Below are 16,193 nucleotides of genomic sequence, written 5' to 3'. Positions count from 1 at the left end.
CTCATATGGCATTGTTTCCATTACAAACAGGGCATGGTCTTTGATTCCTGCCTGGTAGGAGTTGGACTAATGATACCCACCACCTTCCCAGCGCTGTGAGCCTTTGTTGTGTTCCGCACAATGCCTTTGATTGGATCCCAGAGGCAATGGATATGTTTCATTGCAGAATAACAAAGAGGAAAAGGTTTTTTGTTTGTTTGCTTCTGGGGACTAGCAAAGATGAGGCAGAAGACAGAGTCAACATGTCCATTTGAACCCAGGTCAGCCACAGGCTTACAGCTGAGATCGACAAATAACACTTCAAAACGTCAGCAAGCAATCCTGCATGTCCTTCTGTAAACTCCCCCAGCAGCAACATACTATTGTTCTGTAGAAAATCACATAGATGACTTATTCACTTTCAAATCTTTAGGGAGGGCAATTATACTGCAGGGCTGTGACACTTGTTTCATGCTATAGTATTCAGTCTTCTTCAAAAAATATGTCATGAAAATGACTGGCACCGGCACTACTGTGAATAGATATAGTATTTGTTTGAGAAATGTATCTAAATGCTGCTTTTGCGGTGCAATTTGGTATTATTAATGCCTCAATTTTACGATGCTCCAGTGCATAGCTTGTGTGTATAAGCAAGTGTTTTGCTGCTTAGTGCAGTAGTGCTTTTTCAAAAGCAAGTAGCTGGCAACCAACCTCAGAATAAATCTCAGGTCGTAATTGGACCCTTTCCTTCTCTTGTTTGGAACTGAATGTTTTTGATCATTGCATTGTATTGTCACTAAAACACAAGATCAGTCTCCCATGCAACTCGTTCCAACTCGATGAAACATATTCTGTTGGTGTTGATTGGAAGAAGAACTTTTTTGCCTTCACGCTTCCAATTCACTTAAAACACTTTACTCCCAACCCCGCCAGTCACGTTTTCTGGCTACACATTGCGTGACCTTGAGTTGCTGTTCTCAAGGCTGTTTTCTTCCCTTTGAAGAAACTGAAGGCCTTCTGTATGTGTGAATTATCCCCTCTAGCATTTCACAATGTGTGAGATAAACCATTTTCTTCTGCCAATGACTGAGCGCGTATTCCGTTGTCTTCACTAGGGCAGGGATCTACAGAGAACTGGATAAACCAGATAGTGTACATCAGAGCATGTTCCTTTTAAATGGATTGAATCTCTGAGATGGGTCTTTCATGGTGCAATCCAACAGGACACTGAAAAGAGATAAAAAAAAAACAGTTTGTTTGAAGTTTGAGAGGGGGATTTGCATGTTTAAATTTGGCATCTGTGATACGCTTAATATACTTGCGTCTCAACACAACTAACTCCATTTAGGGACTGATCCAAAGTAAAAGGCAAACAAATCTTTTTGAACTAATCGATAAGAGGTTGGAAAGACAGTATACATGAGAGGGAAAAAACAAGATACGTCTACTGGTTTTCTGCCACTACTAGCCCCTAGACTGGGCCTGAGTGATTTAAAAGTCAAATAGTGCCTGTGGAGAGCGGAGAACTGAGAGACCTTTGAACAATGACAGTGGAGGCAATATGTTTATACTTCAGCCAGTCTAATGGCCAGAATCAAAATCACTCTTCTCCCCAAAGCACTGCCCAGCCCCTCTGCTGACTCTGGCCATTACCATGTGCTGCCTGGTGTTTGCTGAGCCTTCCCATCAGTCTGCCGATGCCCAAGGGAGCTGCTGGATATTCAGGAACTTTGTTTTTCTCTGCTTTATGTCTATGTTTGGTTAATTCACACTCAACTTCACTTGATTTGATTCCTCTACATTTGCTTTGCTGCACAGTCCCTGCACAGTGATGGGACTTTTATTGTGAAGAAATTGAATGTCATTGTGTCCTTCAGTGTATTCCGCAGAATATGCTTTCAGTTATACTGTTATTCTTGCATTTTAAGAGAAACGTTTTGAATCTGTCAGTCAAAATTCATACAATTTAACAATTAATGTGAACTCTCAGCCCTGTATTTCATGCATGAGAAAATCTCTATCTGCATGGGATAAACTGTCAGTGAATACGCTTTAAACTGATGACGGGGATTGAACACTTTCTTTCCTTGGTAACAGCTTTTATGTGTCATTTGCAAGGGTATGACTGACATGTTGGAAGTAGCTTTTATTTCATCCGCGTCATGGACTCAATCCTTCACCAAATTCACACCGTTCCCCAGAGAAAAGATGTATACTTTTGCTTTTGACACACCATTGAAATAAGGAGGAAAGGGGGAAAAATAGTCAGTCAGTTCCGTTTGGTTTGAGATATCATCTTTTCACATCTTTTCCTCTCCGTCTCCTTTGGCGAGCTGAGCAATATGCGCTGCCTTCGGAAAAAAGAGACTCTTGAAGCAAAAAAAAAGAAAACACACGTCGCCTGCCGCTACAATGAGCGCCATTGTTTGAATGCAGATTGCTATTAGTAAAGACAGAGATAACGATTAGGTTCGGAAATGAAGCATTGTGGAGGAATCAACACCTCCCTTGGCATGCGCGTGCACACGTTGCAGAACTCCTGAAGGGCAGATAATTAAATCTCACCAGGTGCGGTGGGGAGGATATCCATTTTTCCAGCTACACTTATCATATCTGCTCGTTAAAGACGCTCAGTGCTGAATATTTAGGCCCTTCTAAATTGGCGAGGGTGGGGGAGAGAGTATTAAAATGAGCCATTAAAGCATAAACGGGTTATCGCTGCAATGGCTCTCAGAGCACCACGCCCGCTCTTCAAAGGGCCCCCCCTCGTCATAATCCATTTACTCTGGTATTAGTGCCTCTAACTTTCCAATATGTTAATTTGATGCAGCGATTGACCCCGATGTCCAATTGGTCGCTAATATCATTAGGGGTGAACTGCAACGTTTACAAATGAGAAGGGAAGCTCAGAGGAGATATTTTCTTCCGTCTGAGAAATTCCCTCAGATGTTTTTAAACCATTGTTTCATTCTGTGACTGGGAGAGTTTCCAAAGCAGACAACAAAAGTACACTGTGTGAATATGGTTGGCTTGCTGCTTGTTGTGCAGTAATTAGGAGGACATATTGACTTTGTGTTTCCGTAGGTTCCTACCTGGAGGGCCGTGTAGCTGTTACCCAGAGGGGAGGCCAGGGGGAGGCAGAGGGGGGCCACAGCACCTACCCGACCACCCAGGACACTGACCGCGATGGCCCACTGGTCACCACTGCTCCACCTTTCAACGTCCTCAACCACCACCCCCCTTACAAAGGCTTCCTGGCTCCGGAGTCGTACCACACCGACGACCTCCGCGGACACCCACAGTTTTTCGAAGACAGTGGGGGTGCCACCGTGCCAGGCTCGGGCCACCACCTGGTACAGGAGCCCTCCACGCAGCTGGTGCCCCACGAGGATGCGCCGGCCTTCTCCGATGTCGCTTCGCCAACCCCCACCACGGCGGCAACGCCTGCATCCACCATCACCGCCCGCGACCCTGCCGGCTCAGATCAGCACGGGTCCAAGGTGGCGGACCCAATGAACGGAAAAACCACAACGTCGCACAGAGATTTCATCATGGCTGAATCCCTGACAACTGCTACGCATGCCTCCACCCCTCCCCCCTGTGCCAGTACTCCCAATATGGCTGTTACCATGGGACGCGGCTCGTCAGACAGAGCCAGAGTTGCCATAGCAACCACCGCATCGCCGCCGGCCTTGGTGAAAACGGACACCATCACCGAGATGGAGAGGTCCGCAGCTCAGAATAACAAGTCCCCAGACAATGTGGTCCCTGCCGTTGCATCTGCTGATTTGGAGGAGGAAACCACGACAACCACCATCATCACCACCACTGTCATCACAACCATGCAGACCCCAGGTAATACCACCTGCAGGTAGGAGATAGATACTGGAGAATGAAGCTGCATTGTGAGCAAGTAGGAAAAGGCTTATTGTGTATAATCAGGATTTGTATCACAGTCAACAAAAATGAACAGGAACACCAGAAGGGCCTAAACATATTTGTGTGTGACTTCTTTGATGTAAAATCTGAATGGTCCATTTTCTTTTGGCTTATCAGGATTTGATAGCATGACGCTAGAAGTAGTGTTATTCATTTTCCATATGAGCCTCATGTTACCATATGAGTATTACTACTCATGTGAGGGCTGTGTATCATAACTAAAGGAACAAAATATTACCCTTAGTATAAACAGCTTTAGTCCAAAAAGTATCCTCCTCAATCTTCTCACCAAGGCTAAAGATTTCAGTTTCCTGTGTTGTGCCTTTCCCATCTACCATGGGCTTTCAGTTGTCTATCTGCATTCCTGCCCTGGATGCTCTCAGTCCTGTTGAAGGCTGGAGCTTAAAATCTATTCACTTTAAAAAAAAAAAGTGTGTGTATGTGTGGTTCAGAGGATAGAAACCCCAATCAACATCCACCAGATGGTGACTGGAGTTTCACAACTTCATTTGTGTCAAATCCTCTGGGTCTCATTTGTGGAAACCTGGAGTCAAAAAACTTTTTTTTTATCCAGTATTTGGGTGTGAGACAGCAGTATGAGGAATGGGGGAGGCAGAAGAGCACAGGCAGCCCTGCGAAAGTTGTTTTTCTGAGCGCCCGGACACTCCCTCTTCATTTCAGGCTTCGGCCTGGTGCAGGTGAGGAAGGTGAGGAAGGTGTGCTCTGGGCCTCCTGGGAGTGACCGGCCTCACAGCTTTCCTCTGCGTGCGGCCCCTGGTGACCACCACCTTTTAACCAGGCGGCAGAGATAAAGGAGTTGCTTGAGTGGAAAGACCTGAAGGCGACCGGAAAATGGTCTGTGGCCAGCCGGCCCTACCTGATCTTTCCCTTGTGCAGAGAGGGAGAGAGAGACGGAGAGAGAGAGAGATGGAGAGAGAGACAGAGAGAGAGAGAGATGGAGAGAGTGAGGCGGAAAGAAAGGTAGAGAGAAAGATGAAAAACAAGAAGTCACTGTTGATCCTGGCAGAAAATGAGAAAACCTTGAAAGACAATTAAGGTGTAGTGCGCGAGGCCTCGGGAATGAAGAGGGATCAAGGGAGGGAGGGAGCCTCACCGGTCCTCATGCCATCTCCTGATCTTTTTCCCCTCCCTTTTTCATCTTCTATCTCCTCTTTTTCCCCCTCTCTCTTTCTACTCTATAGCTCCGTGTCTCACCAACTTCACGGCGCCAGAGGGCTACATCGAGACGCCACAGCCGGCACAGATGCAGACGGGGTCCTGGTATGAAACGACCGTGGACTGCACCTACACCGTGACCGTCTACATGGGCTACGGCGTGGAGATTCAGGTCAGTTTTAATGTTCCGACGGGATCAAGGCAACGGTCAACTAATGGTCTCTGTGCCAAGCCTAGCTGGATTATTTGTGTGATAGGGATCTCCGCAAGGATATTAATTCTGCGATTTAGGGGAAATTCTGTGCAATTAACCTTTTCATATATTTTCAATGTCTGTTTAAAAGACAAATGTAATAACATTACTGTTTAGAAGACCACAGAGGCATCAGTTGTCTTTAAAAGAGGCTTTGAGATCTTTCCATGAAACTTTAAAGGATATGGTTCCGAAATGCATTTGTAACATATGCTAAATCATCTGCTTTTACATATCCAGATTAACTACACGTGCAACCAAATTAGCCGCACACTTCACTATACACGTGCTTAGCATTTTCCAGTAGCCTATATATTTTCTTATGTGCATAAACAACAGCAGAGACAGGTTAAACACAATTAGGTATTTAGTGAGCCTAACTGATTGGGAACTTGCTATCTCTCTCTTAATAGGCCTTATCTTACAGTAGGGCTCTGTAGCACTATGTTAGGCTGTAGCCCTCATCAGGTCAGGCTGAACGTGCTACTGGAGGCACGGTTGGAGAAGGAAGGAGCTTCCCTCTGAATACAAATGCACTGCAGCCTCATGCAAGAGGAAGCTCTCTGTCCACACAGGCCTGCACCGTCTCCTAGCCAGTCGGTCGGCGCTTATCTAGACAAACAGGCGCGGGCGCTTTCATCTGCTGTTCTCGGTGCCAGTGTGGGCATAGCCCTGACAGATTGCCTCGTAGCACAAACTGACACTGGCACGGCCATAAGGGACGGCTGGACCAGTGAGAATCCACTTTTTTTGTATTCTTTCTTTCGTCCGTCAACTTGTGTGTATTTTGAGTGACAGATGTCTTGTTGTGCATGGTGATTGATTTTTTTTTCCTCGGTGAAATGGTTTTTGCCAGCCAAAGGTTAAATGTCAAGTGATCTACTGATTAGCATTGCTGAAGGCATGGGTGCAGGTAGTTTTGCTCATTAAATACAGTCAGCCTTGGATGCTCAGAATAGTGATTTCAGAGAAAGTAGATATCTGCTTTCACCTGATTCACTGCACTTATCGTTATTTCTCTGGGCCTGCCTGCCTGCCACTGCCGTTAATGGAAATAGTGCAGGCGTTAGCCTGACGGCTTTCCAGATGTTTTCAGCCAATTTAATTTGGACAGAATGAGTGCTCACTGCAAATCATTGTCAATGATCCTCCACAGCTGCTGAGGGTATGGTGAGGTAGAGTGTGTGTGTGTGTGTGTGTGTGTGTGTGTGTGTGTGTGTGTGTGCGTGTGTGTGTGTGTGTGTGTGTGTGTGTGGAGGTGGGGAGAGGGGAGGGGTAGGCTATCTATCCTCTCCTCGTCGCATTCACTCACTCTTGTTAACCCAGGGACAGTGTATAAATATCTTTCTCTAGCTCTTCCTTATGCCACAATTATTCACGGTGACTGATACGTGTGGACGCCACGGAGTTCCTCCCTTAATTAATTGCTTATGGATTATCTGTCCACTCTTTTTTGTTTGTTTATGGGGCTCAGTAATGCCCCCCGCCCGTTAAAATGTCTCTCTGGCAACTCTTAACTTAATTAAAGAGGCCTCATCCTCGTGCTGATAGACAAAAATAATGTTTAATTCAGACAATGCGGGGGATACCTACTGCATCGACGACAGGGGAGTTTATGACCCTGTTTAGTCGATTGGGCACGTCCGGCTCTAAAAGGCTTGGTTTAGTATCCCACTGATCGGCAGGCTTCTCTGGTGGGGGGCATAATCCCCTCCTAGAGGAATTAATGAGTCATCGGATTTAGCCGAAACTGAATGCAAACCCTATTTCCGTGACTCAAGAGAAGTCAGGTGAGCTGAGGGTGATAATCCTCCCAAAGTGTGAATATCTCTCTGGCAGTGAGATGTCCGCACTGCAGGGGAGGTCACTCAGTACAGTCCGCACGGACAGTGATAATCTATTAATACAGGTGTCTATCCTAGCAGAAGATTAGGCCACCAAGGGATCTTGAGGTCATACAGTGGCCAGAGGGAACATCACTTGACCACACGTAACCTCCTGGTCCAAGCCAAATGAACAAACGTACCTGCCAATTCATTAACCCCCCCCCACACACACACACAGTTCTTTTTTACAGCCACTTAGGGGAACCTTTATGTACAGATTTAGAGTTCTCCTGTTGGGCAAGGCATGCAAGATTTAAATTGAGTGCCTTGACAGCTGTTGTGTGTGTGTGTGTGTGTGTCTAGACTCTAGCACCATGGATGAAACATGAAACATGAAACCAAAGCGCATTAGAATTCAAAGGTCCTAACGAAGGAAGCCATTAGTAACAAAAGCTTTAACATACAAGATCAAGATGTGAGGATTTACATCCTATACAGCTGTCTGCATTTTGGCTTTAGCTGGTTGTAATCAGTCTATCTTTACAGGCCAGCAATGTGTTACATAATAAATGTACCATAATGATGATTTCCCTCTAATGCACTCTTGCTGTATAATATTTTGGGTGATGTTATCGGTGCCTCATAAAAACCAGCGGGACTGATAAAATGCTATCATCACTTTCTCAGGGATTTTTATTATCTGGACCGCCCACCTTTCAGAGAAAAGCTCATGCATAAAGACTTCATCACAGCCCAAGCCTAGCCTAGCCAGGGTGGATGCTCCAATCATGCCTGTTTTCCTTTCCACCCAGTGACTTTTCATTGGCAGTGACACCACGTTTGTTCATTTTAGCACATTAGCATTGCTTTATGTCTTGGTGCCTGAAGTAGGCACCTTTGGCCCCACAGGTCTGACGCTGCATCAGAATCAGCCTTGTCTGTTATTAGAATGAGATTATGGTGTCGAATTATGCTCTGATTACCATATCGGTTGCAGATATTTGAAAGTGATTGCATGTAGACTTCCCCTGAGGCAGTGTTGATGTGATTGTGATAATGGATGCAGGAAACTTCCACTAGGAAGCAATGGTTTGGGGGCACTGTCGCACAGAAAGAAATGACAGTAGCATATTTACTGAGCACTGCAATCAGTCGGACAGATTTTCACCATCATAAAGGTCATTGTGTGTTGTGTGGAATCAAGTAGGTGTTAGATAGAGTTTAGTGGTCGCTTAGATCTCGCTGTAAACAGTACAAGTCAAAGCTTTTGCTAAGACTGCTGGCACTGAAACTCCTTGCTGACAATTATTGATGCCAGATGGCATAGGCTGTCTTTCCACGGAACTTTACTATGAAACGACAGAGAGACTCTGGAGTGAACTTTTTCTAATTGTTATTCCCTGCACTGCAGAAGTTGGCCCATTCTCTCTTATTTCCTAACACAGAACCACTGTCATTCTCTTTAAAAAAAAAAAAAGAAAAAAAACCTCTGTGAGAGGCTTCATGGAAACTCAAGGCTTTCCACAAGGCAGTGGTTCACTGGTCCCAGAGAGATCTATAAGATGCCTACCTCAGCCACGGCCACCGCATAGGCATCGACTGGCGATCGATATTCTGAACTGCTGTGGATTAAGTGGTCCTCGGTCCAGTTCAATAAAATACAGTTATATCTCTCGCTCTCTGTCTGAGGTGATAGCAAAGATTGATTGGGATGCATCTGTCATCTTGGACAGTTAAACAGCAGATTGACCAAGGGTAGAAACCATACGTATGTGGCTGGAAGGAGTTAAATGACACCTTGGCAAGAGGAATGAGGCCTCTTTGCCGTAAAAGAAAATCTAATCTCAATCGCATCTCAGTTCTAGAAATTTGACACATAGCCTTCTGCTTTATGTAAATCCATTAAGCAATAAAATAATTCAAATTTTCTTAGTTACCTATTACCTTCCACTAGAGAAGATTTTCCACAATCCCACATTCCATTATAAAAAAAAATCCTGAGTGATTTTTTGATGAGTTTTTTTATTCTTATTGAAACACTTGGTGGTGATGCTTTGCATATCTCTTGGCTTGGGAAATACTTAAATTAAACAGTAAGGGTTCTGCTCATGTGTTGCGCTGCATAATATCAGCCCATCTGCAGTGACTGACATGCAAAATGCAGAAAGCACAGGCAGGCAGCAACTATCTGCAGACTCCACAGCCTGGGCTGTGCTTGAGCTCACTCAAGATGGCTTGCAAATTCAGCCTCTGCTTTTAGGACGTCTCTTCTTGTTTTTCCCCCCTTTCCTTCCGTGCACCTTGCCCTGTGGTGATAACCCAGGCGTGCTGTTTGTTGAAGATTATTAAGGATGGCTAAACCCATTACCACTCAACAGCCATCGGCCAGCAGTGTCCTGCTTGGCCGATCGATCGATACCTGACTGTTGTGCCAGATCCTCCTGTCTAGGGGCGCTGCTGCTAGCCCTATTTCAGATGCAGGAGCCTAGCATCCTATCAAGCCTGTCCTTCACGTTCAAACACCATGTGTCCATTAGGCAAAAGCTACCGCCAGGAGGAACACTATTTATACACACACTGAGCACAAAGACACCGAGGGTGTGTCCCCAGTCTGGGAGAGACACACTGCCCGCAGTCCAAAAGGTCAGTTTCATAGCAACGACCAGTATTTTCCTGAATAAAAGCAAGCTATCATAATTCATCATGCAAAACAACAAGAGTAACATTACACGCAAACGCAGAAAAAGACGTTGGAATGTTGGTGCTGGAGAAAGGTTGGGCACTAATTAAGAGAGCATCTGAGTGCAAATACAAGTCTGCAAGGTCACTGTGTTCTCACTGCACGAGGATAGGAAAGTATGTATGGCAAAAAAATCAATACAACACATCACATTATGCATTTCATCTCTTGCCAGCTATGCTTTGCATGCACGGCTGCAGCATTTGCTAGGATAGATGGCTCATATATTTTGTGATGAGAGCAGTCCAATTGTCTGTCTGGAAAGGTTAAATATATTTGGCTCCATGACTGAGTGATAATGTTTGCCCCCACACCTGGCCTTGCAGACACAGTATAGTATTCTCTCATCAGTTTCGGTGTGACTCGATCGGCCCGTTACTTTACTTAGTTTTGTATTATACTTGGTGGCAGCCGTTGCTGAGTACCCTGGGAATTGTTCGGCGGGATCGATAACCTCAGATGCCACCCTAATCATCTCCCGATCATACGCCGTGCCGTCGTCGTCGCGAAAGAAGCTGGCGGTGAGTGAAAGCAAGAGCCTGTTAACTACCTGTCACATTTCAGGAGACCTGCTCCTTCTGGGCGACCGCAGGCCCCTAAGCACTCCAGTGCTGTGAGACGGCTGGAGCTACTCTCGTACAGTTAATTAAAGTGCCACCGGGGTTTTAATGAGTTTCCTTTTATTTTTCGAAAGCGTCTTCCCACTCCTTCAGACCCAGAATCTCATATTTCCTCACAAAGATGTCGAGCTCTTTAGAGGACTGGGGGCATTCTGTTCTGTTCTGTTCTGTTCTGTTGTAGGAGGCTAGTGGTGGATAAGAAGACAGTCGCTTGAAGGTTTGCAGAGTGGGAAACTTTCCCAGTTTATCTGGGTGGGCGGAAAGGGATTTGTGCTCAGCAGAAGTGGAGGCCAGGAAGACAATAGGGCAGTAAGATTATCTAGAGATGCTTGCCCCAGCCTCTCAAGAGGCTATTTTATTCCTAATACGGACTCCTCTGGCCACGTGTCACTATTTTAGTACTTGGCAAGATATTTGATATTTCACAATATTGTAACCTCACACTAGCAGGTTTATCAGAATAGTGTTTTTTTTACCTGCAGTTCCGTTAATGCGAAGTTTTGAGGTTACTATGCAATGTATGTGAGTGAAGACTATCTAATCTAATCTAATTTATTTCAATCATTTTAATTCTCAATGTTTGCATAATTAATGAATGTCGTGAAGATGCTGCTAAAACAATCTTAAACCTAATTCTTAACTTCAGAGCTTACAGAGACAACTGGACTTTATACTCAATGTATATATGAGATGTGTAGTACATTGTACAAATTCATTGGCTATTATGTGTGAAGTTACTATAGTAATAAATATTAATATATAGTGATCCATAGTGTGCAGTAATGATATGTTAACTACTCTTAGGTTGGTCTACACTGCTTCATTATCAGAGAAACTGTGTTTTGATTGTGTAACATGGTGTGGTATAATGATTATGGTTGTACAGGCAGTAGCTAATGATGTTGGACCTGCTGGACATGAACGCTGTGAAGCTGAGAGGCACTGACTGACCTTACTGGGGTGAAAATGGGGTGTTGGCTGCTTATTCAACATTGCACTGTCCTCACTCACCGACATCCTCTCTAATGCAGACACACCCCCTTTGGTGTTGACGCCAGTGTCATTTTCTTTGTGACCTTCATTAATGCAGAGGTCACGCGACACAATAAACACCAGGCATTAGAATGCAGGGGCGCCTGCACAAGAGGAGTGCAGTTAATTTATCAGCATCCACTTGAATTAATTACACCAAGCGGGATGTGTGGAAAGGAAAGGAAAGTCAGTCCAGCCCGTTCACTTTAAACACCGTCTCAGCCATACAGCACACGGGTCAATTCTCCAAGACGGGGTACCGACACAGAACCAAAAACACACCGACTATGTAAAACCCAACAGAGACACGCTGTATGCTGGGTAACAGCAATGGAATCCTCTCTGACTAATTGCCCAAAGCCTGACAGTGCGGTTCTCCTCCTCGGACGCTGACGCTCCACTTCACTGTGACGGATCGTCTGTCTCCACTGCTGCAGATAACTAAGGGCTCAGTGCCTGGATGGATAATGTTGCATCTCATTGTTTTGCCTTGCTGTCTTGCAGCTGGCGTGCTCAGCAAAGCTCGCCTGCCTATTCTTCATTCTGAAGGGTACTGTTTCCCCGGCACAGCCCTGCCCACGTTCCTCTGATACTGCAGGCAGAGCCCGGAGTTTTGGGGCCTGGATTTCGCTGACCGTAGCATCTCACTGATAGGAGCATCATTCAGCCTGTGCACAAGCAAGGCGGGTGGTCCGTGTTTGAGCGTAGTGAGTCGTTGATGATTATGATTACACGCTATTGACAAATCCATCATACAACCAGATGAAAGACTTTGTAAAAATCTGATCAAAAGAGAGAGACTGCAGCTCACCATAAGAGCCATAAGCTATACCATAAGAGGTGCTTGAATCCAGATACAACCAACCACATGCTGCTGACAGATCAAAGTCCTGGTGCCTTGTTAGGTTTCGCGCTTCAAACAGCATAGTTTTTCTGGCCTAATGACCGAACCGGTCACCCAGTCCAAAGCAATATCTGCAATGACCACACTTCTGCCACGATTGCAGAGAATGTTGATAATGTTATGCTGTATAGCTTCATCTCTCACCCCTTCTGCATTTTCCCCGAGTTAATCTTTTGGCAATTCTTGTCCTTCCCTCTGCCACTGATATCAGGGACCAGCCAGAAGTAGTGACAGACTGATAGCCAATCATCATCATCAAAAGCACCCACCCTATTATCTCCATCTCTCCCTGGGCAAAAATAGATGGCCAAATGAGACCGGCCTTTTCAGAAATGCACGGCATGCGGCTCTCACTCGGAACAAGCTCGCATTTTCCTGTCACATACCACTCTATGGGAATCAGAGACAAAATTATAGCTTTAACACTTCTGAATTCCATCTATACAGTATCCGGTGTTCTTTTTGTGGAGGGGAAAAGGAAAAAGGATTTGTGAGAGGATTTGGTGGTTGATGTAAATGTAAAATGTGCATGTAAATACCCCCCCAGTTGCCCCATGGCCCCGTGCTGCCCACCTCAATCAGTGTGCCACTATGCTGGCTATCATTCAGAGAGTGAAAAGGGCCATTTAATGGGGGGCCCATAATGAGCAGTGCTTCCTTCTAGCACATTCTCCCCAAATGCCTATTAAAATCTCTCTTAAGTTGGTGATTGCCTGTCTCAAGCTGAAATTGGAAATGCGCTAAATTGGACTCAGGGCCTTGGACACAGTAGCAAGGCAAAAGAGAATGGGATGGAGGGGACATTATCTGCCTGCCAGGGTGCCGTAAATGGCTTGGATGATTTGGATTAATTCAATATGGCTGGGTCCCTGGCTCTCATACTTCATTTCTTTTCAAAAAGAAAGGAAAGGTTTGCAGAGAGCCGAGTCAGAAATATGTTTCTTTATTATTCACTGAAGCCTCAAGGATCACTCTAAATAATATTTGTAAATGTATTGTATGCTTGACTGAACACTTGGGTGTTATCAGGGTTGGAGTGGATGGATCCTGACAGGTGTCTGGTATTATTCACCAGCTTTATTTTCAACTGGTCGCCAGTTTTTACCTTGTTGGCACCTTTATTTATTTATTTGATATCATTGTTAGAGTACTGTTATGAAGAGGCCGTGGCACAGCATCCAAACAAATATAATGTTGTCTACTGTAGAGTATGTTTATAGCCGACCTCGGACCGCAACGTAACCTAAAAGGAAAGCTAGAGCTAACCTGCACACTGGCCCTACGTGATGTAAAGACCTAGATGTGTGTATGCAAATGTGTGTGTGTGTCAGCTTTGGCAGAGCTCCAGTGAGAGGTCACTTACCTGCGGCTCTCGCTGATCTGGTATAGCTCTCTCCCAATGTGATTACGAACAGCCCAAGCATTGGTTCCTAATATGTTCAGTTTTCTTAGTGGGTGGTTTCAAATCCAAAAGAAGTGAAAACGAGACAGATCCAAGTTTGCCGGACTCAAAGGGGAAAATGCACAAGAGGGATCACAGGACACTAGTCCTTTCCGAAGGCCTGGAAAATAATTGTGAGCCCAGCACTCAGGACAGGCGTTCCATTTAACCTAATTAGCCACAGGTAGTGACATCACTGAAGCCCTAGACTTCGACCTTTTCCATTTGACAGTAAAGGGCCTCTTTTGAGTACTCACCTTCTCTCTGCCCTCTTGGAAGGTTCAGGTAGAAAGAAAGGGGCACAGCACTCAACAGCAGCAGCAGCAGTGCAGGTGCTTTCAGACACACACACACACACACACACACACACACACACACACACACACACACACACACACACACACACACACAGACCTATATCTGTAAACACACCAACTCCTCTCCACCCATTCAGTCATGGTGTCAGACAGGGCTGCACTCTCCCTGTGTCTCTCCCAACACAGCCATCATTACCCCACATGGGGTTACAACTACTCCTTTTCTTTCCCCTCCATCAGCAGTGAACTCGCCTTGACACTGTGCTCTGTGGTGGCAGGGATGGGTGGGCGCACAAGAGTTGTCCAGGAATGAAACAAAAAGACGGAAATAAAGACAATTTAGTGGATGATACATTACACATCCATTATCACCACATTGGGGAACACACCAACGCTAACACGGAGATGCACTTCAGAGTGAACATGCGAGTTCAGCTCTCTGATTCAGCCGTAGCGATCTTTCTTGTCGCCACCGCTAAGCTAACGCGGTGCACCTGTTTGACAGAGCGAGAAACATGCACTGACGGCCAGCGCTGTTGTTCACTGCCCCCTGCCCCCCACCCCACCGTGGGTATTTACAAGTAAAAGTGCCCCTGCTAACATTTAAACCCCTCCGAGCACCAGTCTGAAGTAAATCATTGTGTTATCTGAAATTTAACTCAGTCAGCCTAGGGGCTCCCCGTACCTGTCTGCAGAGAAGGAGTAACAGGTAGCGAGAACTGGCAGCTTCCGTTTGTGACTTCACTTGAAGATAATCGGTGATGACATCGATCCTGTATCCTGTTGAAAATTTGGATGTACCAGAAGAGATTTCAGGAGTCATTATGGTTTCAGTGAAGACACAGAAATTTAGGAGAATATGAATACATAACACCAGAATCAAAGCTGGCTATGGGATTTTTGGGAGCCAAGACTTTTGAAAAAGAGAAAAAAGTGTTGAGATATATTCTAACATATAGATGTAGAATGCCTATAAAGTTTGAGAAATATATTCTTTACGAACTGTATGGTTGATTTCCAATGAAGTCATGAACACAAGGTCAAACATTTTAAATTAATTGATAAGGCAATTTAATTCTTCATTGCCTTTTCAGCATGTAGTTTTTCACATTAATGGTGTTGGAAATATGTATACTTTCAGAAAAGGAATGTATTCTTAGCTTGAAAAATCATTATACTTATGAGTCTCTCAGCTGATAGACCTAAGCATCTAGAGCAGGGGTCTCAAACTCAAATGAGCTGGGGGCCACTTCCGCTGATGTCATCTGATTAGAGGGCCACATCAGTGTTAAAGAATAATACAAAAAAGAACGGCTATTAACTTTTTTAAACCTGGCAATAGGCGTTAGGGTTAAGAAAGCAACACCAATGGATTTTTATATCAAATTTTCAAAAGGCCATGGCTTGAAAGTGGTCAGAGATAAAGTCCTACTGTAAATGTAAAAATCTTTGAGATTCTATTCACCATTCACAGACGCACCGTGACTATCACTGTCAATAGACGATCGATCATAATCTCCAAAAGGATATTCTCCTTCAGAATCAGAATAGGTGAATAATATAGCCTACCCAAGAGTTCATCACCGTGAGCGTTTTCAACATTTGGTGTAGGGCTATTTCTGCTTCAATTGTGCAAAACTATGGCCTGCATGCACCTCATTACAAATGCCGTCTTAGTGTTTCTCGTGTAATAGGCTACAAGTATTTTCCTGAAAACTTTCTGCAGCGATTTTTTGGGTTTGAATCAAGCTCTGCATGTCTAGCAAATAGGTGGAGGAGAGTACACAAATGAAATTTGTCACCGTTACTTGGATCTATACGTCTATTTTAATCAGTATGGATTGTTTGTTGCAATTAAAAATACCCTCAAGGGCCGGATTGCATTATTATTTTGACATACGTCGCGAGCCGGAATTGGGCCGGATTTGGCCAGCGGGCCGGGAGTTTGAGACCCCTGATCTAGAGC

At 44.9% G+C, this 16,193-nt stretch overlaps 1 protein-coding gene across 4 annotated transcripts in view; it reads left to right on the top strand.

Annotated features, from left to right (window-relative positions):
- The window catches only part of sez6b (seizure related 6 homolog b), a 153,484-nt gene that overhangs the window by 77,127 nt on the left and 60,164 nt on the right, over positions 1 to 16,193 (top strand). For all 4 annotated transcript variants that reach the window (XM_048264412.1, XM_048264411.1, XM_048264410.1 and 1 more), the window contains exons 2-3: positions 3,064 to 3,834; positions 5,121 to 5,266. In XM_048264412.1, coding sequence (XP_048120369.1) covers positions 3,064 to 3,834; positions 5,121 to 5,266 — 917 coding nt within the window. The remainder of the gene's footprint in view (positions 1 to 3,063; positions 3,835 to 5,120; positions 5,267 to 16,193) is intronic.

Source organism: Alosa alosa, chromosome 15, assembly GCF_017589495.1.
Source record: "Alosa alosa isolate M-15738 ecotype Scorff River chromosome 15, AALO_Geno_1.1, whole genome shotgun sequence".
Lineage (NCBI taxonomy): Eukaryota > Metazoa > Chordata > Actinopteri > Clupeiformes > Clupeidae > Alosa > Alosa alosa.
Note: the sequence above shows the minus strand (reverse complement) of the source record. Positions and strands in the feature narration are given on the sequence as shown.